The sequence below is a fragment of the Pongo pygmaeus genome, chromosome 3, assembly GCF_028885625.2.
Source record: "Pongo pygmaeus isolate AG05252 chromosome 3, NHGRI_mPonPyg2-v2.0_pri, whole genome shotgun sequence".
Lineage (NCBI taxonomy): Eukaryota > Metazoa > Chordata > Mammalia > Primates > Hominidae > Pongo > Pongo pygmaeus.
Genome location: NC_072376.2, coordinates 158,018,964 through 158,043,583, shown reverse-complemented (window position 1 = coordinate 158,043,583; position 24,620 = coordinate 158,018,964). Strand labels below are relative to the sequence as shown.

Genomic DNA, 24,620 nt, shown 5'->3' with positions numbered 1-24,620 from the left:
TTGCGTCTGAAAGGTGCAAATTGAAACTCGAAAGCCCGCAAATTAACGGGGTGTCTCTCTCCTGATGAAGAGGTAATGAGTTGAGGACAACTTGTGAGGCCTGCTCGGAGCTTGTACAGTTGATTTATTGCTGGGGACCTGGCGACATGATATTTTTCACTTTTGTTCCGCATTCACCTTCCTTCCCTTCGTTTGAGAAGCACCACGCTCACCCCATTCCAGTAAACCAAGTGTTCAGTAGAAGTGGTGGATCAAACTTTACTTGTGGAACGTATTTTGGTTTGCTGCTGGACTTTGGAATGTGGGGTAGGCAAGCTCGCCCATGTCACTTGAATCAAATGGGCAAACTGCCGTTTGAGAAAACCAACCTTTTACAAATATAGAATATTTTGAAGGATTTGTCTTGAGTAGGTTCCACCATTTATTATGCTCTGCTGGGCTGTGTAGGTATACTAAACAGAACTGACTTTTTAAAAGAAGCCTATTTTGATGTTGGTAGTAGAAAGGGTACGTGTAACTGGAGCTTTTCAAAACCATTTTCTAACACAGTTGCTCAGGAAGATTTTTCTGATTTTTTTTTTTAAGCGAGCTTATCCATGTTATATAACACTGTGTGCTGTAGGTGTGCAGTCACCAAAACCCATCCTATGTTGAAAAATAGCTGCCGAAGTAGCTGGATAAAAGTTTCTGCTCTGGTGTGTCTTTCAGACCTTTCACATGTGCTTTCCTTTGACCTAGGACCTGCTCCCCACACCCCATCGCACACCCCTCCCTACCCGCCTCTGGGGTTTTTATGATGTTTCTGTTTTCTTTTCCCTCACCTTTTTTGAATGCTAAATAACTTTTAAAATTTCTATTTGTGAGTAAATGTTTTACTTAACATCTGGAGGCCAGTCTCTTCTCATTTTTAAACATTAAAAGGCAAGCCATTTATTTACCGTAGGTAGCGTAAAATCTTTCTTTAAAACAAGAAATTGATTTAACGGACACAAACCGTTGCTTTATGTTGCGGACATTGTCATTGAAGAATTCTTCCAAAAGCTCCCCAAACCAGGCTCTGTCCGTTTCTCATTTTCAATGTTGCTGTGGGGTATGTTCACACCCACCCACTCCCTCCAGTCCTTATTGTTAGTAGGTAAATAGTCTGCCCCATTTGTGAATTTTCTGAATCTCTGTCTGTCCTGCTTCCTTGGACTCCTCAGCACCTCCAGAAGCCTAGGGAAGAGGTGGAAGTGAATTCAGCCCATATTTATAACGTACTGTTAGACCTAGCAGAGTTTGGTAAGCAAGGAGGTAGAAATAAATGGCGGTAAGGGAAGCTTGGAGCTTACTTGGATTTGAGTTATCTGAGTCCTAGTTTTTATATTGAAGCAGAAAGGTGTGCCTGATTTCCGTAGTGCATACCATAGATACTTGGTGGCCTTGATTATACAGAAGCCTCTTTTATTGTAGTGACATCTCTGTTTTTAAGTAGAAAAGGGGCAAGAGCTAGTTTACATTAAGAAGTCTTTGTTACATCAGGTAACACGTTTTATTGTATTTTGTAATGGGGTTTAGGTTAGGCATAAGGGACTACCCTTCCCAGTTACGTGACTCAGTTTTAGTCTGATGAGCTTAGCTGAAGACCTTGAACTTTGGGGGAAGTTCAGTTATTCAGTAGACTACAGGTATAGCCATCATCGCCAAAGGCAAAGTGTGTATGTGTGGGAAAAAGGAAGTAATACCAACGTCAGGCTTCCCTTTTAAAATGTATACCAATGATTTATATTTTTTGCCAACAATTTCTCTTATAAAATCACAAATATTCATCATTTCTAAGAAGGAATCAAAGTAAATAATCTAAGTGGCAGTTTTTAAAGACGGGGAGGAGACTCGAGTTAGGATTTTGGTCTTTCTCTCCAAATTATCTGATTTAGATAGGCCATTTCCTTTTTACACTTGTGGATTTGGGCCTGCCGGAGGCCTGACCTGAATCAGCTCCACAGCCATGGAGCTAAAAATAGGGCAGTCTTAGAGGACTTGCTAAAACATTGTCTCAGCCTTTCCCAGTGTTTATCACTATCTTGTCCCAAGTAAAAATGGGAAAGCCTTCTAGTTTGCTTTCATGTATATATTAATTTGCAGAGATATTTGTCAGACTACTTTAATTCTTCCGGTGTGTTCTCAACCTTGCACAATAATTTACATTTTAGAAAGTTGTCATTTAACCTTGCTTTTCTTGCAGTGCTTGACTTTGTGAATTACCAGCACTCTCACACTTTATGGAAGTTGCTAAGAGTTTTGCTTCTGAGCAACAGGTTCAGATAGATTGTATGTGCCAAAATCTTTGTTAAAAGAGAAGAACCAGTAGATATGCCTACCATTGTTTTTGATTGAAAATAAGCTTTACTAACTTATGTTTGCCACCTGTTGCTAGGTAAATGGCTTTAAGACTAGCTCCACTTTGCTAATGGCAGAGGAAAGCCCTATCAGATGACACTGGTTTATTCATACGAATAATACCTTGATTTATAATAGTGTCTAACATAGCTTCTGTGAAAGAAGTGTTGCTAAATGTCATTTGTTGAATTGGCAAAAAAATTCTGTGGTGGCTGTTTTTACATATAGATAGTCCTTTTTGGTCACATACTCTTAGAATATATAAGAATACAGTTTAATAGTGTCCAAGAACAGCAGAGAAGGTAGAATCAGTTAAACTGAAAACCAGTTATTACACTGAAAGCAAACTAATTGCTAACCTCAACAGGTGCATTTTCAGTGTATCTCAGCGTAATAGGACATACTAGACGTCCAGGCAGTTGTGCCAGTTCTGTGGGTATAAATGAGCCTTGGTTGTTATCCAAGAGAGCTGTAGAATGCACAGCTGGAGCCTCCCTTTTCCCAAATTCTCTACTCATGCTAAACATAAAGGGAGAACCACTCAATTGGATCTGTAATTTTTTTTTTTTTTTGAGACAGAGTCTCACTCTGTCACTCAGGCTGGAGTGTCCTGGCACGATCTCGGCTCACTGCAACCTCTGCCTCCTGGTTTCAAGCGATTCTCCTGCCTCAGCCTCCCAAGTAGCTGGGACTACAGGCATGTACCACCACACCTGGCTAATTTTTTTTTTGTATTTTTAGTAGAGATGGGGTTTCACCATGTTGACCAGGCTAGTCTCAAACTCCTGACCTCAGGGGACCCACCCTCCTCGGCCTCCCAAAGTGCTGGGATTACAGGCATGAGCCACCGTGCCTGGCCAGGATCTGTAACTTTTAAAGCTACTTTCTATTAATATAAATTCTCAAGAGGCCTTGATGGTCGTTTGAAATGTGTTATTTTAAGTGTGTCTGAGTTTTTTTTTTGTTTTTTTTTTAAACCATAACCCTTTAGGGTACAGGAATATCTTTATTTGAGATACCCAGTAATAGAAAAGAATTTTAATCTCCTTTAAGCATGTTAAATAATTGGGAGCTAGGGCTGGGCGTGGTGGCTCATGCCTGTAATTTCAGCACTTTGAGAGGCCCAGGCGGGCAGATCACCTGAGGTCAGGAGTTTGAGACCACCCTGGCCAACATGGTGAAACCCTGTCTCTACTAAAAATACAAAAATTAGCCGGACATGGCAGCTCCTGTAGGCCAGCTACTCGGGAGGCTGAGGCAGGAGAATCGCTTGAACTTGTGAGGCGGAGGTTGCGATGAGCTGAGATTGCACCACTGCACTCCACCCTGGGCGGACAGAGTTAGACTCTGTCTCAGGAGGGAGAAAAGAATTGGGAACTAGCTAGAAGGAAGCATTGGATAAGAAATAGTTGTTTCAGGCTGGGCACGGTGGCTCATGCCTGTAATCCCAGCACATTGGGAGGCTGAGGTGGGTGGATCACGAGGTCAGGAGTTTGAGACCAGCCTAGCCAAGATGGTGAAACCCTGTCTCTACTAAAAATACAAAAATTAGCCAAGCGCGGTGGTAGTTGCCTGTAATCCCAGCTACTCAGGAGGCTGAGGCAGGAAAATCGCTTGAACCTGGGAGGTGAAGGTTGCAGAGAGCCAAGGTTGCACCACTGCACTCTAGCCTGGGTGACAGAGCAGGACTCCGTCTCAAAAAAAAAAAAAAAAAAGAAATAGTTGTTTCAATTCACAGTTTTAGAATTTTGGTAAAAGACCACATGCCAGTAAGTTATCTTTTTGCTGAACTGGTTGTTTAATAGAAGAAAATGAAAACTGCAGAGTGAGAGGATCTGGATCATACTTTGGAGGTTGATGCTTTACAATTTAGGGCATAAAAACAAACCCCAAACCTCTTGGGATGACATCACACAACATTTTTGCACCCCCTATGCTGCCTACTTGGATGTTCTTTCTTGTCTTGTAAGCTTGATCACCAAGGAAGGAATGAGTGCCTTAATTTTTCTGAAACCATAGTGGACTTAAATTTTTACATAGAGCCTCTAAGTGGATTCAGAATTAATGGGTAAAATAAATCGGCCTCTTACAGGCTGAAAGCCTCAAAATACATTCCTACTGAAGTTGCCAGTTTGTCTTTTTCAATATGTGTAGGATGAGGTTGAGCATGGCGTAGCATGGGTTTTGTTAGCTCTTCTTTGTGAAGAGTAAAGTTATTGTGGAGGGATGGCCAAGGGAAGAGAGTGTCCTAAATTTACAAAAATGTCCTAAAGGAGAAAGGCTAATAAATTCTTTACAAATTTGGCTTAAGAAGTAGTATTGTTTGTATATGTCCTGTTTTCGCTGTGCTTAGTTAGAAGAAGAGATAGGAATGAGTAAAGATATCGAAATTATAGAAAGGGAAATGGAGAAAGACTGATAATCTATTGGTTGTCAGATTATTTTGGGTGTAAAAGAAGACATTAGGTTGTAACTTTTAACTAAATGCTTAATAGCGTGTTTGTTGCCTTTTTTTTTTAGGTATTGCACTCTCAGTCTCGCCATGTTGAAGTCAGAATGGCCTGTATTCACTATCTTCGAGAGAACAGAGAGAAATTTGAAGCGGTAACTTGTAATTTCAAACATGTAATGGTGTCTTGACTTGGTTTTACATTTTGACTTTTAGAAGTGTTCTAGTAGAATGTCACAGGCTGGATCTTAATGCAGATTACGAAAATAACACTTATTAAAAAAACTTCTCTATTGAACTTAATCTAGTTATATTCAGTTACATTGTTTTCTAGGCTATTTTATGTTTTGCATTTATTTGGACATTTAGAAAGCTACTATGATGGATAAGACACTGAGCTGTGGGGGATGGAAAGATGACCTGGACAAGGCCCTTGCATACTAAAAGTGGGCTTTGTCTGACGTGGTCAGGGAATTGGGGGTGTTGTGATTAATAGTGGTTTCTGTGATGGGTAACTCCCTATAAATTAAAAAAAAAGAAAATTCAGGCTGTGCATGGTGGCTCATGCCTGTAATCCCAGTACTTTGGGAGGTGAAGAGTTCAAGACCAGCTTGGCCAACATGGCGAAACCTTGGGTCTACCAAAAATAGTGGCATGGTGGCACACGCTTGAGTCCCAGCTACTCTTTGAGTCTGAGGCATGAGGATTGCTTGCACCCAGGAGGCAGAGGTTGCAGTGAGCCGAGTTGTGTCGCCGCACCATAGCCTGGGTGACAGAGTGAGACTCTGTCTCAAAAAAAAAAAAAAAAAAAAAAAAAATTCAGACTTGCAGTATAAAAAATATGCTGAGTGTAAGTAATGCTGAACCCTTAATTTTATCAGAAGGCATTTATAGGTTTTTAATTTTCAGGGTTCAGTGTGAACTCACATATCAGAACACTATAATTATGTAAGTAGTGATTAATAGTTAATAAAATGTTGTATAACAGCTTAATATAATTTTCTCAGTAGTATGTGAAATAAGATGCCACAGTGACCTGTTTTCATTTTACATTCAAAGTCTTATAGGATTTATTACTTACTGGTTTTAAGACCTAGAATTATGTAATCTGACAACTTTGGGTGTTATTTCCCCTAGTTGACTGGTAGAGAATGTTGATATAATACTTTGCAAATGATAGGCTTGAAACCTTGTTTTATTAAAAAAAACCTGGTAACGCAGAGGCTAGATAAGAGAGTGCAAAGGTGTGGTAGAGAGAAGGGAAGTGGGGAGGTGGAATGGTCTTTAAATTAATTCTTATTAATCATTGGCCCCAGAGGGTAAAACTGTGTTGATAATAATGGACATTGCTAACATTGGTTGAGGTGCTTACTATGTGCCAGGCATTAAGTGCTTTGCATATATTTTTTTTAGATTTTTTTTTTTCGAGATGGAGTCTCACTCTGTCGCCCAGGCTGGAGTGCAGTGGCACCATCTTGGCTCACTGCAAGCTCTGCCTCCTGGGTTCATGCCATTCTCTTGCCTCAGCCTCCAGTGTAGCTGGGTCTACAGGTGCCCGCTGCCATCACACCAGGCTAATTTTTTGTATTTTTAGTAGAGATGGGGTTTCACCATGTTAGCCAGGATGGTTTCAATCTCCTGACCTCGTGATCTGTCCGCCCTGGCCTCCCAAAGTGCTGGGATTACAGGCGTGAGCCACCGTGCCTGGCCTTAGTCCATATAATTTTATGAGGTATGATCAGAGGTTGAAAGTTCCATGGGGAAAAGTTTCACTTTCGTTTTATGAACCTTCAAGCAGTTTCAGTTGTCCAGAATTGGAAAGAGATGTTGTAGAAAGGATTATGCCTTATTACTGGCATTGTTCAGCCATGGCATAGATGGATGCTTTCTGCTCAGAAAGGAGACTCTCAGAGAGGATGCAGGCTTGTGTCAGAATTCTGCAGTCTCTTGTAACTTTAAATGGTTCTGTGTTTTTTTTTTTTCCTTAGACCTATACTCATCTAATACAGAACAGTAGCCCTTTATTGGTGGGCTCTTCAATATATATGGCTCTTTTATTATAAATATCTTTTGAAATTTAAGATATTTTTGGCAATTTGACATTATATAATCTATGAAAGAATCTCAATCTTAAAATCCAAGGGTGCTTAAAAGATTCTTATAGACTAGGGAGTATACTTTAATGTCGTTAAGTATATCACTTTGCTAAATCAACTAGGACTGTAATTTAAACGCAATTGAATTTGGTGGTTAAACTAATGACTTTTACAGATTTCTCAAATGAGTGCGATTGCTGTGAAAGAAACATAAAAAAGGTTGTGTTATTACACAGCTTGAATAAACTGTTTTTATGTCAAAGTAACAATGAAGCAATGAAGCAAGCTGTATTAGAAAAATTTTGTTGATGCTTCAAAATATTTTTAGCCTTACTAGTTCTCATTGCTCTTTCTAGTATCACCTGAGAGACAATGAGTACTCTTATCTGTATTATTAAGCTATACTATTTCTTAGCTAGTAAGTCAGTCTTTGTTTTATTCCCTTCTACACACTGGTCACTACCAAGTTAAAGCACTGCTTTCATCATATAATTTCACAGTTCAGAATGTCACCTGAAGTGGCCTTGAATGGCCTTTCTCATCTAGCCTTTAAGTCCTGCCTGGGCTCAAGGCCCTCTGTAAACAGGCCCCCCTTTGGGTTCTTCTCCCACTCCGTTCCACAACAGGTTGTCCTGCTCCAGCTGGCCAGATTGCTTGTCTTCCCAACACAGTGTTCCTCTTCCTCCTCAGCCACATTGGCCCTCTCTGTAGAGTATCAGCTGCCTGTTGCCATCCAGATCCTGTCCAGCATTCATCTTGAGTCACTCTTCTTTCAGGAAACCTTTCCTGACAAAATTTCCTTCTTTAAATTCTTTTGTATGTTTATAGTCTTTAATGATTGCTATATGTTTTCATAATTAGATTATGTACATATTTTTAAATACTGAGGTATTTTAGGTTTATGTACAAACTCATTAATTCACAGTGAATGTTGTTTACACAGCGAAGCGGTTAACTGTTTTGGCATATATGTTAGGTGACATTTCTAATAGATTTATTTTTTGCAGTTTATAGAAGGATCATTTGAAGAATATTTAAAGCGTTTGGAAAATCCACAGGTATGTCACAGTCTTCTAGTATATTTATATTTTTATATATCCAAATAATGTATTTAAAATTCATTAAAATAGAAGATTACTATTACAGTGTATTGAGGAGATGCAGTGACGATGTATCCTATTTCCTTATAAATGTTTCCTACACATTTTATGCAGCACTTAAGTTGGAACTGTATATTAGAGGTTGCCTCTATAAAATAGCACAATAGAGTTGTGCTATTTTATCTTTGCTATAATGGCATGTAAATGTAGTATAAAAAGCTGAAATAATACTGGAGTGATGATTTTCAGAATGCTGTGTTGGTGTGTGTATGGAACTTAGACAGGGTGAAGTTTGATATCTTTTTTTTTTTTTTTTTGAGATGGAATTTAACTCTATTGCCAGGCTGGAGTGCATGGCATGATCTCGGCTCAGTGCAGTCTCTGCCTCCTGGGTTCAAGCGATTCACCTCCCGAGTATCTGGGACTACAGGCGTGCACCACCATGTCCAGCTAATTTTTTAATTTTTAGTAGAGATGGGGTTTCACCATATTGGCCAGGATGGTCTCAATCTCTTGACCTTGTGATCCGCCTGCCTCGGCCTCCCAAAGTACTGGGGTTACAGGTGTGAGCCACCACACCCGGCCTGCAGAGTTTTTCTTCCTAGGCAACTGAGAAGGCAGAGTTCTTTCATGCAGGTTCCTATTTCCATGATCATCTCGTGAAGAGGAAGAGACTGTTGAGACAGAAACGGATAGCACTTACTCACCAACTCCTGCTGCTATACTTTTTCAGTCATGTTGATGTTAAAAGGATTTTTCTTAATTTTTTTCTGTTTACAAAACTAATGTTCTCACTGTAAAAATCCAAGTATCTTGGAATGCCATTTAGAATGTTAAGGTAAAAATAACATTGGCAAAGAAAAAAGCTAAGAAGAGTTAAGGAGTAAAGGGAATGTAATATAGGAACCAAGGGTGTTTGGTCGATGACTGATGTATCCATTTGGTTGCCTAACACTAATTTGAGTGCTTGTTATGGGCCAAGAATTCCTAGTTACCCTGGGGATGCAGAGATAATGTAGATAACAAAAAAGTTTCCCTATCATAGGAAAGAAGGTCAATACAAGCTAGAAAAGGAGATTTGTCACAAGAGGTATATAGCTGTGATGCTGTAGGCATTCAAAGTGTTATTTCTAGCTGGGTAGACAAAGCAACACTGGGAGAGTGAGTTTGTATTTGAAGTCTGAGTGGATTCTAAATAGGAAATGCCTGGGCTGAAGGGCGTTCCAGGCAGTGAAAACTGTGAGCAAAGCAGATTCAGAAAACAGTTCCAATTGTGTGGAGCATTGAGTATGTGAAGATAAGAAGTCGTGAGAAAGGAGTTGGAAGGCAGGTTGGGGCCAGACTGGGAGAGCCTTCAGTGTTAGGGTCAGTGGTTTGGAGCTTATGCTTTAGACCCGTGTTTCTCAAAGTGTGATCTGTAGGTTATCTGTATCAAAATCACTTGATGTGCATGTGAAAATGCAGATTCCCTGGCCCCTATTCCATACCTGAATCAGGGCCTCTGGGCCTGGGGCCTAGGCATCAGGCATTGGGAAGCCATATAAAGTTTTTGGGGCAGGAAGTCAGAGTAGTGGTTATCCTATCTAAAATTGTAATTCTCAGCTTCCAGCACATTCCCTGTACCCCTCTCTGCTTTATTTTTCTCTGTAGTGCTTATACCATTTAATGTACTGTGTATTTTGTTTGTCGTCTTCCTACTTGAATTAAGCTCCATGAACACAGAGTTCTGTATGTTTTATTTACTGCTGTGTTCCAGAGCTGAGGGATTTTGTTGACTGAAGGGTTGGATGGCATCTTCTGACAGTTGTTTCTTTTTTGTTACTAACAACAAATATTTATAAATCTTCATTCTTGTTTTTTGCTTTCCTGGGCTGGGCACAATGGCTCGTGCCTGTAATCCCAACACTATAGGAGGCAGAGGCGGGAGGATCACTTGAGGTCAGGAGTTCAAGATGGTGAAACCCTGTCTCTACCAAAAATACAAAAAAATTAGCCAGTCGTGGTGGTGTGCACCTGTAGTCCCAGCTATTCGGGAGGCCAAGGCAGGAGAATCGCTTGAACCTGGGACGCAGAGGTTGCAGTGAGCTGAGATCGTGCCACTGCACTCCAGCCTGGGCAACAGGGTGAGACTCCATCTCAAAAAATAAATATATTTTTTTGCCTTCCTGATATATGGCTGTATAAAATGGAAACAAACCATTTGGCAGATAGTTGATGGATAAACTCAGTTGCTTCATCCAGTTCTCAGAGAAAGCATCTTTATCCTCTTAAAATAATGAGTAATAGTGGAGCATTTTGAAAGGTACTTCAAACTTGTGCGAGAATATGTTTTCGTCAGCTTTGAGGTAAAATTGACATACAATGAAATTCATCACTTATAAATATACATTTTGATGAGATTTGACAAGTGTATATGCTTATGTAACCACCACAGCAAACATCATAAAGGACATTTCCATCACTCCAAAAAGTTTCCTTTTGCCTTTTTGCAGTTAATCCTCTTCCCCCATCCCCTGGGACCTGGCAAGCACTGATTTGCTTTCTAAGTTTTGCTGTTTCTAGATGCATATAAGTGGAATGATAGAGTTTGTAGTCTTATGTGTTTGGCTTCTTTCACTTAGCCTATTGGAAACACTAAAATTCATTCATGCGTTTAGCAGTAGTTCCTTTTTATTTAAGAAGAATAATCTGTGTATGTATCTATCACAACCTGTGTATACATTTACCAGCTGATTGATATTTAAGTTCTTTACAGTTCTGGGTTGTTAAAATTGAGGCTGCTGTGAACAATTGCTTATAAATCTTTCTGTGGACATGTGTTTTCTTTTTTCTTGGATTAATACCTTAGAGCAAAATTGCTTGGTCATCTGGTAAATATATTTTTAAGAGAAACTGCCAAACTTTTCAAAGTGACTGTACCGTTTTGCTTTCTCATCAGCAATATTATGAGAATTTCAGTTTCTCCACATATTTGCCAGCACTCTTTGTGATTTAACTTGAATTTCTCTAATGATGTTGAGCATCTTTTCATGTGCTTTTGTCATCTATCTAATTTTGTTGGTGAAATGTCTGTTCATAGGTTTTTGCCCATTTTTTAATTGCTGTTGTTCTTACTGAATTTTACTAGTCCTTTATACTGGATGTAAGTCCTGTATTGGATATATGTTCTACAAATACATTCTTCTGGTTTGTATTTTGGCTTTCCATTTTCTTTTCTTTTTTTTAAAATTTTTTATTTTATTTATTTATTTTTTTTTTTGAGGCAGAGTTTGGCTCTGTTGCCCAGGCTGGAGTGCAGTGGCATGATCTCAGCTCACTGAAACCTCTGCCTCCCGAGTTCAAGTGATTCCCCTGCCTCAGCCTCCGGAATAGTTGGGATTACAAGCTTGGCTTTTCATTTTCTTAACAATGTCTTTTGAGGAACAAGAGCTTAATACTGATAACTAAGAACATTTGTTATGTAATTTTGATATAGTATGGTTAATTAGTTAAAACATATTTTGAAGGAATTCTTTTTACAAGAAGGATGTATGTCACACATCATAAAAAAATGCTGATTAAGTAAAATTACACTGTTAAGGTGGAAGACAGTGGTAGTAGAATATCTTTTTTTTTTTTAAATAATTTAATACTGACACTGCTTGGGGAAGATTTTAGATATCCATTGTTTACCTAACCAGACTACAAAGGAGTTTATTCTGAAGATTACGTATCAAAAAATACATTATTCTCATGTAGCATTTTGTTGAGACGGATAGAATTTTTCATTTTTTTTTTTTTTTAGAGATGGAGTTTCACTCTTAATACCCAGGCTGGAGTGCAATGGTGTAATCTCAGCTCACTGCAACCTCTGCTTCCTGGGTTCAAGCAATTCTCCTGTCTCAGCCTCCTGAGTAGCTGGGATTACAGGCACCCGCCACCACGCCTGGCTAATTTTTGTATTTTTTAGTAGAGATGGGGTTTCACCATGTTGGCCAGAGTGGTCCTGAACTCCTGACCTCAGGTAATCCACCCTCCTTGGCCTCCCAAAGTGCTGGGATTACAGGCGTGAGCCACCATGTCCGGCAGAATTTTTCATTTTTTAAAGTGATGTAATATTTCTTGAATAAAAATTAGAAATGTAGCTCGTGTGCTTGATCTAAACAGACTCATATCAGTGAACGGTTTCCTCTACACCAGAGGGTATCACTTCTAGCAGTTTGTGAGAAGCCATGATTGTTAGGCTGAGGCTTATTTTAAGAGATCTATTTTAATATATGGCACCTATTTCATTTTGAAAATCAGAGCTAACTTTTAAGAACTATTGAAAAGTCTCTGAGGGAAAAGATTGTGCTGGTCTAAGATCAAAATATTGTTTAAAATATTTTCCTTATTTCAGTTTTTCTTTTCTTTCGAGGAGTAAGTGGCAGCATTCATTTACCAAAGCTCATTGTTTTTGGTGACTTAATGTATTAAGTCTTTACTGACTTCACAGTACTACAGGAAAATATTCTTATGGTAAAAGTTTTAAAATATAGATGTATTATAGAATGAAGAGTGAAAATTCTTCATTTTTCCTCATATTAATTTCCCTGTCTCTCTTGTCAATTTAGGATGTATCCTCCCCATCCCCTTTCTATGTGTGCACATGTACCAATATATGTGCCTTTCTGTTTTTCACAAATAGGATTATTTTCCCATGATTTACTTTTAAAACTTAATCTTGAGTGATTTTTCTAGGTCATTTCATGTGGTTATACCTCATTCTTTTCAATGAATGCATGATATTCCATAGTGTGGATGAAACATGAATTATTTTTTATTTTTAGTTTTTTGAGACATAGTTTCGCCCTTGTCGCCCAGGCTGGAGTGCAGAGGCGCGATCTCGGCTCACTCAACCCCTGCCTCCCAGGTTCAAGTGGTTCTCCTCCCTCAGCCCCCGAGTAGCTGGGATTACAGGCATGAGCCACCAGGCCTGACTAATGTTTTGTATTTTTAGTAGAGACGGGGTTTCACCATGTTGGTCAGGCTGGTCTTGAACTCCCGACCTTGTGATCCGCCTGTCTCGGCCTCCCAAAGTGTTGGGATTACAGGCGTGAGCCACCACACCCTGCCTGAAACATGAATTATTTTACTATTCTGTAGGAATCTTAGGGACTTTTTTTTCCTGCTTCTTTTTTTTTTTAACACTGTTACAAATAATTCCCAGTGACATCATTATTTTACATACACTTTTGTAGACATGAAATATTTCTTTATGATAGATTTATAGAAGTTGAATTGCTGGGTCAAAGGGTACATGGGACATTTTAAATTTTGAAATATACTGGCCATTTGCCTTTCAGAAAGGCTTTAAGTGACTTTTCTAAGGAGTGTAGAATTTCCCTTGTTTTCAAAACAATTGCTAGGACACTGCTCTCTTTTGTACCTTCATTTACCCTGAAGATAAGAGACCTTCTGCCCTTTTTTATACTTCCCAATTTTCTGCTTCTATTCAATATTTCTTTTTTTTTTTTTTTTTTGTTTGAGATGGAGTTTTGCTCTTGTTGCCCAGGCTGGAGTGCAATGGTGCAATCTTGGCTCACTGCAACCTCCGCTTCCTGAGTTCAAGCAATTCTCCTGCCTCAGCCTCTCGAGTAGCTGGGACTATAGGCATGGGCCACCACACCCGGCTAATTTTGTATTTTTAGTAGAGATGGGGTTTCTCCATGTTGGTCAGACTGGTCTCGAACTCCTGACCTCAGGTGATCCGCCCTCCTCGGCCTGCCAAAGTGCTGGGATTACAGGCGTGAGCCACTGCGCCCGGCTGCCTCTATTCAGTATTTCATTTCTCAAGCTTAAGCCACGTGCCAGGTGCTCTCCTGAGGGCTAGGCTGGAGGATAGCCCTTGCTTTCAATACGTTCTCAACTTGGGCCAGGCGCAGTGGCTCACGCCTGTAATCCCAGCACTTTGGGAGGCTGAGGCGGGTGGATCACCTGAGGTCGGTAGTCGAGACCAGCCTGACCAACATGGAGAAACCCCGTCTCTACTAAAAATACCAAATTAGCCGGGCGTGGTGGCACATGCCTGTAATCCTAGCTACTTGGGAGGCTGAGGCAGGAGAATCGCTTGAACCTCGGAGGCGGAGGTTGCGGTGAGCCGAGATCACGCCACTGCACTCCAGCCTGAGCAACAAGAGCAAAACTCCATCTCAAAAAAAAAAAAAGTCTCAACTTACAGATGCCATGCTGTGGTCTTGCCACACCAATAGGAACTGTCTTTTCACCCTGTTAGTATTTTTGTGTGTGTTGTGTGTGTGGGAGAGACTTGGACTGCATTTTACCACGTATTGTGGTCTGTTTTATATACACGTTTTTATAATATTCACAATACTAATAATAATGAGCTTTAAGAACTCATTACGTATGCTGTATAAAGGTATGTATAGAAATACAAAGTGGAATCTAAAAAGTGTGAGACACTTACATGCCACCTTTTTTTCTTCAATACAGGAATGGGTAGGACAAGTGGAAATAAGTGCCCTTTCTCTTATGTACAGGTAAACACTGTAATAACATAAGTAAAAGAAAATGAAACCAGTGGGAAATTATATTCCATTATGTTAAAAATGTTAAAATAGCAAAGCTCTTTTATACTTTAGTTATGAAGCATCTTTTCTAAGTTTTTTTTAATTGCATCAATTAGATTTTGACATTTAGATATGGCAGTGTTTAGAAATTTTAATTTTCAAAATACTTTGGAAAAGGGTACAGAAATTTTTCCCGTCTATGTTCTGTAAGATATCACTTATCAACCTTATAGAGAAATGATTTTCTACTTTCTCAGGGTCAGTGGCATTGAATGGCCGCTGGAATCGTACTAAAATACCATGTTACAAATTGAGTATTCCTTATCTGAAATGGTTGAGTCCAGAAGTTTTCGGATTTCGATTTTTTTTTTAAATTTTGGAATATTTACATTATACTTACCCAGTTGAGCATCCCTAATTTGAAAATCTGAAATCCAAAATGCTCCAATGAGCATTTCCTTTGAGTGTCATGTTGGTGCTCAAAAAGTTTTAGATTTTGGAACATTTGGGATTTTGGCTTTTTAGATTTGGAATGCTCAACCTGTATTCAATTTTGCTACTTTTGCCTAGTAGAGGAGCAGGTAAATACTTTGTTTTTTCTTTTCAGAATGTTGTTTAAATTTCATCTTCAAAATTTCTTTGATTTTTGAAGTGTCCCTTTAGAATTATATCTGAAATTTAATATATATACAAATTATATTTGAAATTTTACATGTTAAAAAAGTTACTTTTATATAGATATTTTACAACTTAGTTATCTCATTATTGTCTTTCGTATCTCCAGTGGTTGGGACAGTGCCTGGCACGTATTAGGCCCTTGATGAATGAATGAATGATTAAATTCAAATTCATGAAGTATAGTCCATTTAAAATAATTTCTAATTGTTATTTTCAGGAAAGATTTTATAATTTATCGGGAACCAAATGTTTCTCCTTCACAAGTAACTGAAAATAATTTTCCTGAAAAGGTAAGAATTTTCCAGAGTGTTCTAAAGTATTTAAGTAAAAGAACCACTTAGTTGCTACCATGACCTCATAAGCTATAATTTTAAATGATTTTTTGAAATATTTCTATATTAAGGTTATGGTATTCTGATTTCTTAAAAGTTCCTGTAGCTGGGCACGGTGGCTCATGCCTGTAATCCCAGCACTTTGGGAGGCCAAGGCAGGCAGATCACTTGAGGTTGGGAATTTGAGACCAGCCTGACCAACATGGAGAAACCCCGTCTCTATTGAAAAAATACAAAATTAGCCGGGCGTGGTGGCACATGCCTGTAATCCCAGCTACTAGGGAGGCTGAGGCAGGAGAATTGCTTGAACCTGGGAGGTGGAGGTTGCAGTGAGTCGAGATCACACCATTGCACTTCAGCCTGGGAAACAAGAGCGAAACTCCGTCTTAAAAAAAAAAAAAAAAAGGTTCCTATTAATTGTCACTTAGTCATATTATTTTGTATTTTTTTTGCTCCCACAAATTACTGTATTTAACCCTTTTATAACATTTTAGTAGAAACACTGAAAAGAATTGAGACATTAATACATATGATGAACTAGACTATTATAGTTTTTTATCAATATAAACATTAGTAAAAAAAAAATAACTTGTGAAAATAGGTTCTGCCATTACATCCAGGAATACTTAGTAATCATATATATTTCCCTAGTGTAAATTTTACTCACAAGGGTGTTGTTGCATTATCTGTCATAAAGCAGAAGCAACTGAAAAATTTTGTGAAGCCTAGAAAGAAAGATCAACTGACTTATTATAAGATAATTTTTGTCTTAAGTAGCTATTTTGGAGTCATGATGGCCAAATTGAAGTGGCTTGTGTTCCACCATGCTGGTGGTGGTAAGTTAGAGGGGAATTGAGTGAAATACTACTGTTATAAGGGTTTTGGGGTTTCTGGGACTTTCTAAGGGATCTGGCTTTTTCAAAACAAGTTTTGAAATATATTGTTATATTCTAAACAAAATCAATGTGCATTTTTCTTTGTATAAGTGATGATTTAGAAAATCATCACTTATACAAAGAAATTTATCTTTGATTTTGCTTGTTAGAAAATTTTGCTTGTTAGAGGTTAGCATTAATAAGGTTTTGAAATATTTTCTTACAGTGTCTTGTTCTTTAAGTAGTTGAAAGCATGTTTTCATATATTAATTTTTTGTGATCCTATAAACATTTCCAGAAATCATTTTAATTTTTTGATTTAATGTTTATATAACATTTCAGCATATGGATGTACTGTATCTTGACAACATTGAAGCTTTAGGTTACTCCTAAAATACTCACTGTCTGTTTGGAAATGATCTAGTAATTCAGAGGCATTGGAGACATACATTGCTATGTAAATGTTATATATATGAGGGGCTGAAATGTTTCTTTTATTTTTCTCTTTCAGGTGTTACTGTGTTTTTCAAATGGAAATCATTATGATATTGTGTATCCCATAAAGTATAAAGAAAGCTCTGCTATGTGTCAGTGTAAGTATCACCTTGTGTTTATATGGGAAACTATATTCCTAAACTTATACAGTCTTTTTGTTTTTTGTTTTTTGTTTTTTTTTTGAGACGGAGTCTTGCTCTGTCTCCCAGGCTGGAGTGCAGTGGCGTGATCTCTGCTAACTGCAAGCTCCGCCACCCGGGTTCACGCCACTCTCCTGCCTCGGCCTCCCAAGTAGCTGGGACTACAGGCACCTGCCACCACGCCAGGCTAATTTTTTTGTATTTTTAATAGAGACGAGGTTTCAGCGTGTTAGCCACGGTGGTCTCGATCTCCTGACCTCGTGATCCGCCCGCCTCAGCCTCCGAAAGTGCTGGGATTACAGGCATGAGCTACCGCACCTGGTCTTATACAGTCTTAATGTAAACAAATCAGAGCAAATAATTCTATTCTGTTATAATATAAAAGATATGTCCAAGAACCTTAAATTACCAAGTGTATTAATATTATAATAAAAACTTGTTGCAATAGGAGGAAAGGTAGCTGGGCATGGTGGCGCATGCCTGTGGTCCCAACTACTTGGGAGGCTGAGGTGGGAGGATCACTTGAGCCAAGGAAGTCAAGGCTGCAGTGAGCTATGACTGTGCCACTACACTCCAGCTTGGGCAACAGAGTGAGACCTTGTTTCAAACTCAAGCAAAACAAAACAGAAATTGGAGGAAAGGGAGCTTGTGGCTAGAGTTTGACTTGTAAATACCAACTTTTTTTTCCTGCAATAATTTTGGTAATAAAGATTTATATGCATTTCAAAAACTGTTAGTGTATAGCTTGAAAATCCAAATGACTGAGCAAATCAAACATTTGATTGTATTTGGCTCCAGAGCAGCATTTTGAACCTTTGTGCTATTGATACTTTGGGCCAGATAATCCTCTGTTGTAGGCTCTCTTGTGAACTTTAGAATGTTAAGTAGCATCCTTGGCTTCTACCTAGTGGATGGCAGTAACACACTCTCTCTCCCTTTGTGACAACCAGTAATATTTCCAGATTTTGCCAAATGTTTCCTGGGCATATGAATTCCCCTTGCCCTTCTTCTGTGTGAGAATTCCTGCTGTAGAAGAGCAGTGACCCTTCCTACCAGTTTCTTTTATATCATCCATTCTGGCAAAGTACAGATCAGTCATAAAGCAGTGGTGCTGGGCTTGTGACAGCTTTTTCCTCTGCTCTTAAGCTAGTGGTAACCAGTAAAGATGTGTGCAATACACTATTTTAAATAATTAATCCATTGTAAGATATCAAAGTGTAGCCTCTGTACCCTGGGCTGTGTCTTCTTCCTCCTAGCTAGTCACAATCTGGACGTCTCAGCTTTGGGAAAGATAGCTCCTAGAGCTTGTCTTTCCTGTGCTTCTAAGTGCCTGTGGTTTGGGTGATATGAGGGCTGCAATTCCTGTTACTGCAACCTGGAAGAAAGATGGTCTATAAGAAGGAAGTCTCTGTGGGAACTCATTTAGAGGTGGACACCCGGTGTTTTTTGTTGTTGTTGTTGTTATTGTTGTTGTTTTTTGAGGTGGAGCCTCGCTCTCTTGCCTAGGCTGGAGTGCAGTGGCACACTCTTTTGGCTCACTGCAACTTCCACCTCCTGGGTTTAAGCTATTCTCCTGCCTCAGCCTCCTGAGTAGCTTGGATTACAGATGCCTGCCGCCAAGTCTGGCTAATTTTTGTATTTTAAGTAGAGATGGAGTTTCACCATCTTGACCAGGCTGGTCTTAAACTCCTGACCTCAACTGATCCGCCCGCCTTAGCCTCCCAAAGTGCTGGGATTGCAGGCGTGAGCCCTATCCTGCCTGGCCTTTTGCTGTTTTTTAAGACAGGGTCTCGCTCTGTCACCCAGGTTGGAGTGCAGTGGCATGATATCAGTTCACTGCAACCACTGGCTTCTGGTTCAAGCGATTCTGCTGTCTCAGCCTCCTGTGTAGCTGGAATTACAGGTGTGCACCACCACACCTGGCTAATTTGTGTATTTTTAGTAGAGACAGGGTTTCACCATGTTGGCCAGGCTGGTCTCGAACTCCTGACCTCCAGTGATCTGCCCGCCTTAGTCTCCCAAAGTGTTGAGATTACAGGTGTGAGCCTCCACACCTGGCCCCATTGTTGATGAATTCTTAGTACATTGTTTTCTTAAAGCTCATTGTAATAAAACCAAATCAGAGTCCTAAAATCCATGTATTTTTGAATTTTTGTTAAAATATATTGCCCTATATTCAAGACTGGAGTTTTAAAATTTTACTTTATTTAAAGCAACAAAGTTGTCTAACTATGCTTCTTTCTTTCAATGGCTGCTGAGAATATATTTTGTAACAGCTGCTTTTTTAGTTCCTTATGTAAAATTAAAATCTGGAGCTAGGTTATGTAGTCAAACATCCTCTTTTTCTATAGCAACCTGAGAAGTGCTTGTCCAAGGTTACAATTAGTGGGAAAGCTTAGACTAGCATCCAAGTCTTCTGACTTGTCAGCTAGTATGTACTATACTATATTCCTCTTTCTAGCAATCTTAAAGCTTCTTAAATGTTTTTCGTCTAAGTCTCTTAAGATTGGGCATGTTGTATGACATCCCTAAGTCTCAGTTTCCTTATCTGTACAATCAGAATAATGCTTCACTGTGCTGGGGTTAAACGTAAGGATATATAAAGGTGCACAGTGTGTGGAATGTAGTAGTAATAATTGCTCAGTGTGTGTGTTTTAGCTTTTCCTGTTGTCCTACTTATCTCAGAGTTGTGATACCTTTTTGTAATGGTGTTTTAAAAATGGCACTGTCTTTTGCGATTATTTTAAAGTACTTAACTGCACTTACAGAAATTTTAGTTGTACCCTAGGTAACTTTCTGATAAAATTATGTTATTGACCATAAGGTTTAGCAGATATCTAGTCAGGATTTTAAAAGCCTGAGCAATAGAAAGTTACAATGTGATGGTCTGTTCCTGTTTTTAAAAAACGGCCTGTAGTTAATGTTGGAAAATCTGTCTGTCATTAATTGCAGCTCTCCTTTATGAATTGCTGTATGAGAAGGTATTTAAAACTGATGTTAGTAAAATTGTGATGGAACTAGACACGTTGGAAGTAGCTGATGAAGATAACAGTGAAATATCAGATTCAGAGGATGACAGTTGCAAGTAAGAATGAAATCCTAAAATATCTTTCTAGTGCCATACAAGGAAACATTTAAATAAATGTCTTTACATTTCAGTAAATGTCTTTTTGCATAACATATATTGAGGTATTAATGGTATTCATAAAATACAGCAGTCTGCTGAAGTTTCTTTATCCCTGCCACTAATTTTACCTAATTTCTATTATGGGACTGTTTGTTTTGAAAGTTGGTGTTTTTGGTTGATGAGAATTTATGTCTGCAATCTAGATGCATATTTGTAGAATAAATTTGGTCCTACCTATATGTGTGTGTATTGTAAAAGTTTAAAGTTAACTTGTCAATTTCAATTGTTCACATACCCAGTAATGAAGTTTTGATTTCCTTCACTTTCTTTTACTGTTTTCTTTCTTAGGTAGTGCCTCTTTTTAGATAATGAAAGTTCCAAGTTGGGGTTATAAGTATGTGAACACCTCTGGATAATGCCTCTGTGTAGGTTGTGAGTAAATATGTCTCAACGTAGAGTCTCTGAGGCTTAGCTTTCTTTTTCACACAAGACGTACAAGGTAGTGTTTAAGAGGTTGGGCTCTGGTTTCAATCATGGCTTCCTGCTAACTTGACTTGGGGCAGGTTACTTAAATTCTCTAAGAAGCCTTAATTCCAATACTCTAAAATTAGGATATAATCAGTATTTCCTCAAAAGGGACAATTCAAGAGATTAAATCTGAGATAGCATATAAAGTACATAGCCTGGGTCCTAGATACAGTATCCAGTATATTAGTTATCAATTATATTAGGTTGTTTACTCTGTCTTTTGTAAGAACCAACCCTATTGTATTCTTATTGAAGCTAAAAGTATATATTGTTGTATGAGAATATGAAAGGATTGTACTTGGTATGTTACACTCTGTGACACTAGAGATAGAAATGGAACTTAAGGCTTAGGATATCTAATTCTTTATTATAAAAATAACTTAAAAAATATATGTATGTCTCTTGATTTGTTTTTTTTTGTTTTTTTTTTTTTGAGTCAGAGTCTTGCACTGTTGCCCAGGCTGGAGTGCAGTGGTGCGATCTCGGCTCACTGCAAGCTTCGCCTTCTGGGTTCACGCCATTCTCCTACCTCAGCTTCCCAAGTAGCTGGGACTACAGGCGCCTGCCACCAAGCCAGGCTAATTTTTTGTACTTTTAGTAGAGATGGGGTTTCACCATGTTAGCCAGGATGGTCTCGATCTCCTGACCTTGTGATCCGCCCACCTTGGCCTCCCAAAGTTCTGGGATTACAGGCGTGAGCCACTGTGCCCGGCCTGTATATCTCTTGATTTGTAATTCCAGGTATTTATTGAATTAAAATTTTCTGATCCTGATTGAAAATTTGGCCACCATTTCTTTCTAACTTGAATCAGTGTCTGCCATTGTAAATTTAATTCTAGAATAGACTGACTTTGCATAGGTAGAAATTTTGCTTTACGGTTCTCTCTGAGCACCGTGTCATTGAGCGTGGGGGACATTGGAAGAGAGAATGACTAGCTTGTTACAACTTATTACCTGTGATTGAGGTTGGGGGACTTCTGCACATGCCCTTTGGTTGCTGCTGCTGTTAATGGTGTTAGAAACAACTGGGTCTTGTATGGCAGTTGGCAGGTGAAGTGTAGAGTAGGGGCTAGTAAGTTGGAGAAGTTTACCAGAGATGGTAGAGCGGGTGTGTAACAAGATGTGTTCACTATTGTGTTTTTCTTTTTATACTGCACTGTTGTTGTCCTTGGAATGTGGATTACCTTTCTATTGCATTATTAAAATTTCTTTTTTTTTTTTTTTTTTTGAGACGGAGTTTTGCTCTTGTTGCCCAGGCTGGAGTGCAATGGTGTGATCTCGGCTCACTGCAACCTCCGCCTCCCGGGTTCAAGCGATTCTCCTGCCTCAGCTTCCCGAGTAGCTGGGATTACAGGCATGCGCCACCATGCCTGGCTAATTTTGTATTTTTAGTAGAGGTGGGGTTTATATTGGTCAGGCTGGTCTCGAACTCCCCAACTCAGGCGATCCGCCCGCCTCGGCCTCCCAAAGTGCTGGGATCACAGGCATGAGCCTCTGCAACCTCTTTTTTGTAAAACCATCAGATCTTGTGGGAACTCAGTATCATGAGAACAGCATGGGGGAAACCACCCACATGATTCAATTATCTCCACCTGGTCTTGGCCTTGATACTTGGGGAGTATTACAATTCAAGATGAGATTTTGGGTGGGGACACAAAGCTAAATTATATCAGCCTACATCTCAACACTCATTTTTTGCCTACTTATTTTTTTTTCCTTTATAGCAGTTATCAGCATTTAACATACTCATTACTTATTTAGTTTTTATCTGTTGTCACCAGATTGTACATTTCATGTAGGTGGAGTTTTTGTTCTCTTAAATGCTAGACCCCAGCACCTAATAATACAGTCATCCGTTGGTGTGTACCAGGAGATTTGGGACTCTTGAGTATACCACAATCTGCACATATTCAAGTGCTACCACGGGCCCTGTGAATCTGTTTATATGAAAAGCTGGCCCTCTGTATACTTGGGTGTCACATCCCAAGAATACTGTATTTTCTATCCGCTTTTGGTTGGAAAAAAAAAAAAAAAAAAAAAAAACCTGTGTGTAAGTGGACCTGCACAGTTCAAACCTGTGTTGTTCAAGGGCCAGCTATGTACAGTGCATGGCACATAGTAGACAATCAGGTTATTTATTGAGTATATGAATGTGTAGGTATGTATGTGACAGTGAATTTAAAGGGCTAATGATGGTGCTTTCATTGTGCTGAACATTATTTGACGTAGAGTATTTTTTTTTTTTTTTTCTTGAGACGGAGTTTCGCTCGTTGCCCCGGCTGGAGTGCAGTGGTGTGATCACAGTTCACTGCAACCTCCGCCTCCCGGGTTCAAGCGATTGTCCTGCCTCAGCCTCCCGAGTAGCTAGGATTACAGGCATGTGCCACCACGCCCAGCTAATTTTGTATTTTTAGTAGAGATGAGGTTTCTCCATGTTGGTCAGGCTGGTCTTGAACTCTCGAACTCAGGTGATCTGCCCACCTCTGCCTCCCAAAGTGCTGGGATTACAGGCGTGAGCTACCGTGCCTGGCTGATGTAGAGTATTTTTAGTAAAAGGGTTGTTGAATCTGCCTGTAGATACTTTTGTTGTAAATGGATTTTTTTTTTAAACGGGGCTCGTGTATATTGAAAGGAAGTTTTTACATTGTTTTGTGGATTCAATTATTCTACCCACCCAAATTTCACAGTTTATTTATGTTTTCTTATTAATTACTGAGCCAGTTAGAATTACTGTTGTCTTTGACTTCTGTCTTATATACACACAGTTACATACATGTACCTTTTTATATATAGATACACTTATACTAAAACTTGCATGAGCTCACTGGAATATAGCTCTTTTTGGAGCATAGTTCTGACTTTGAAGACTTTTAGATGAGGTTAGAAGGTAATTACATGCAAATACCTTTTTCTGCCCCAATTATGGTTATCTTTCTTTGTAGGAGTAAAACTGCTGCTGCTGCTGCTGCTGCTGATGTGAATGGATTTAAACCTTTGTCAGGCAATGAGGTATTTTTTTAAAAGTGGTTTTAAATGTAGTTCTTTAATATAAGAAAGCATATACATTAAAATCTTAATTTTTTTCTTTTTTCTGGTACATTTCAGTCAAGTCAGGATCATCTACTAAGAAATTGATTTGATGGCTTCCTAATTTTTTGAAGTTTCTTTTCTTCATTTGACTTTAGTTTTACATGTATCTAAAACAAAAGTGTTTTAAAAGCACTTATGTGTTGATTGGACTTCCTGACTTTGTTTAGCAGCTGAAGAACAATGGGAACTCTACTAGCCGGCCTTTGTCTAGAAAGGTTCTTAAGTCACTCAATCCTGCAGTCTATAGAAATGTGGAATATGAAATTTGGCTGAAGTCTAAACAAGGTGAGTTAAAAGTCTGCATTTTCCATAAATTTGCTTTGTAGCACTCGAAAATAAGTCAACTTTATATTATACTGACCTTTTTTTTTTAAACAGCTCAGCAAAAACATGATTATTCCATTGCTGCTGGCTTACAATATGAAGTTGGAGACAAATGTCAAGTAAGTGACTTATGTAAAAGAAGAAGAGATTTTACTTGAAACTTTGCTTTTTCTAATACGAACCGAAAAAACAGCTGAGGTGTGAATATGTTGTTAATTTGGGATTTCAGAATATATTTATCATGTATATACGTTTTAATAGTTTACAAGTATTTAGCTTTTTGAGTCATTTGAATACATTGCTAAAATTATATGTATCTAAAACCGTGGCATCCCATCACATGATCTTTAAAAACAATTCAGCCTTTGGTATTACTTGGTTCAAAGAAGTAACGATAACATTTCAGATATTGAGGTATTTTTGTTAAAATTGACTGAAATGGATTAAAAATATACTTTA

General features: G+C 38.7%; 1 protein-coding gene across 6 annotated transcripts in view; it reads left to right on the top strand.

Annotated features, from left to right (window-relative positions):
- OTUD4 (OTU deubiquitinase 4) overlaps positions 1-24,620 on the top strand; it is a 51,197-nt gene that overhangs the window by 5,170 nt on the left and 21,407 nt on the right. Inside the window, exons 1-10 of one of the 6 annotated variants that reach the window (XM_054486729.2) lie at positions 28-72; positions 4,900-4,983; positions 7,932-7,982; positions 14,496-14,542; positions 15,468-15,540; positions 16,969-17,050; positions 20,045-20,177; positions 23,690-23,756; positions 24,008-24,122; positions 24,216-24,280. In XM_054486729.2, the coding sequence (XP_054342704.1) occupies positions 4,936-4,983; positions 7,932-7,982; positions 14,496-14,542; positions 15,468-15,540; positions 16,969-17,050; positions 20,045-20,177; positions 23,690-23,756; positions 24,008-24,122; positions 24,216-24,280 (681 nt within the window). In that variant the 5' untranslated portion in view covers positions 28-72; positions 4,900-4,935. Of the gene's footprint in view, positions 1-27; positions 73-4,899; positions 5,005-7,931; positions 7,983-14,495; positions 14,543-15,467; positions 15,541-16,968; positions 17,051-20,044; positions 20,178-23,689; positions 23,757-24,004; positions 24,123-24,215; positions 24,281-24,620 lie in introns of those variants that run through there. The other 5 variants (XM_054486728.1, XM_054486726.1, XM_054486725.1 and 2 more) reach the window with 5 other exon arrangements.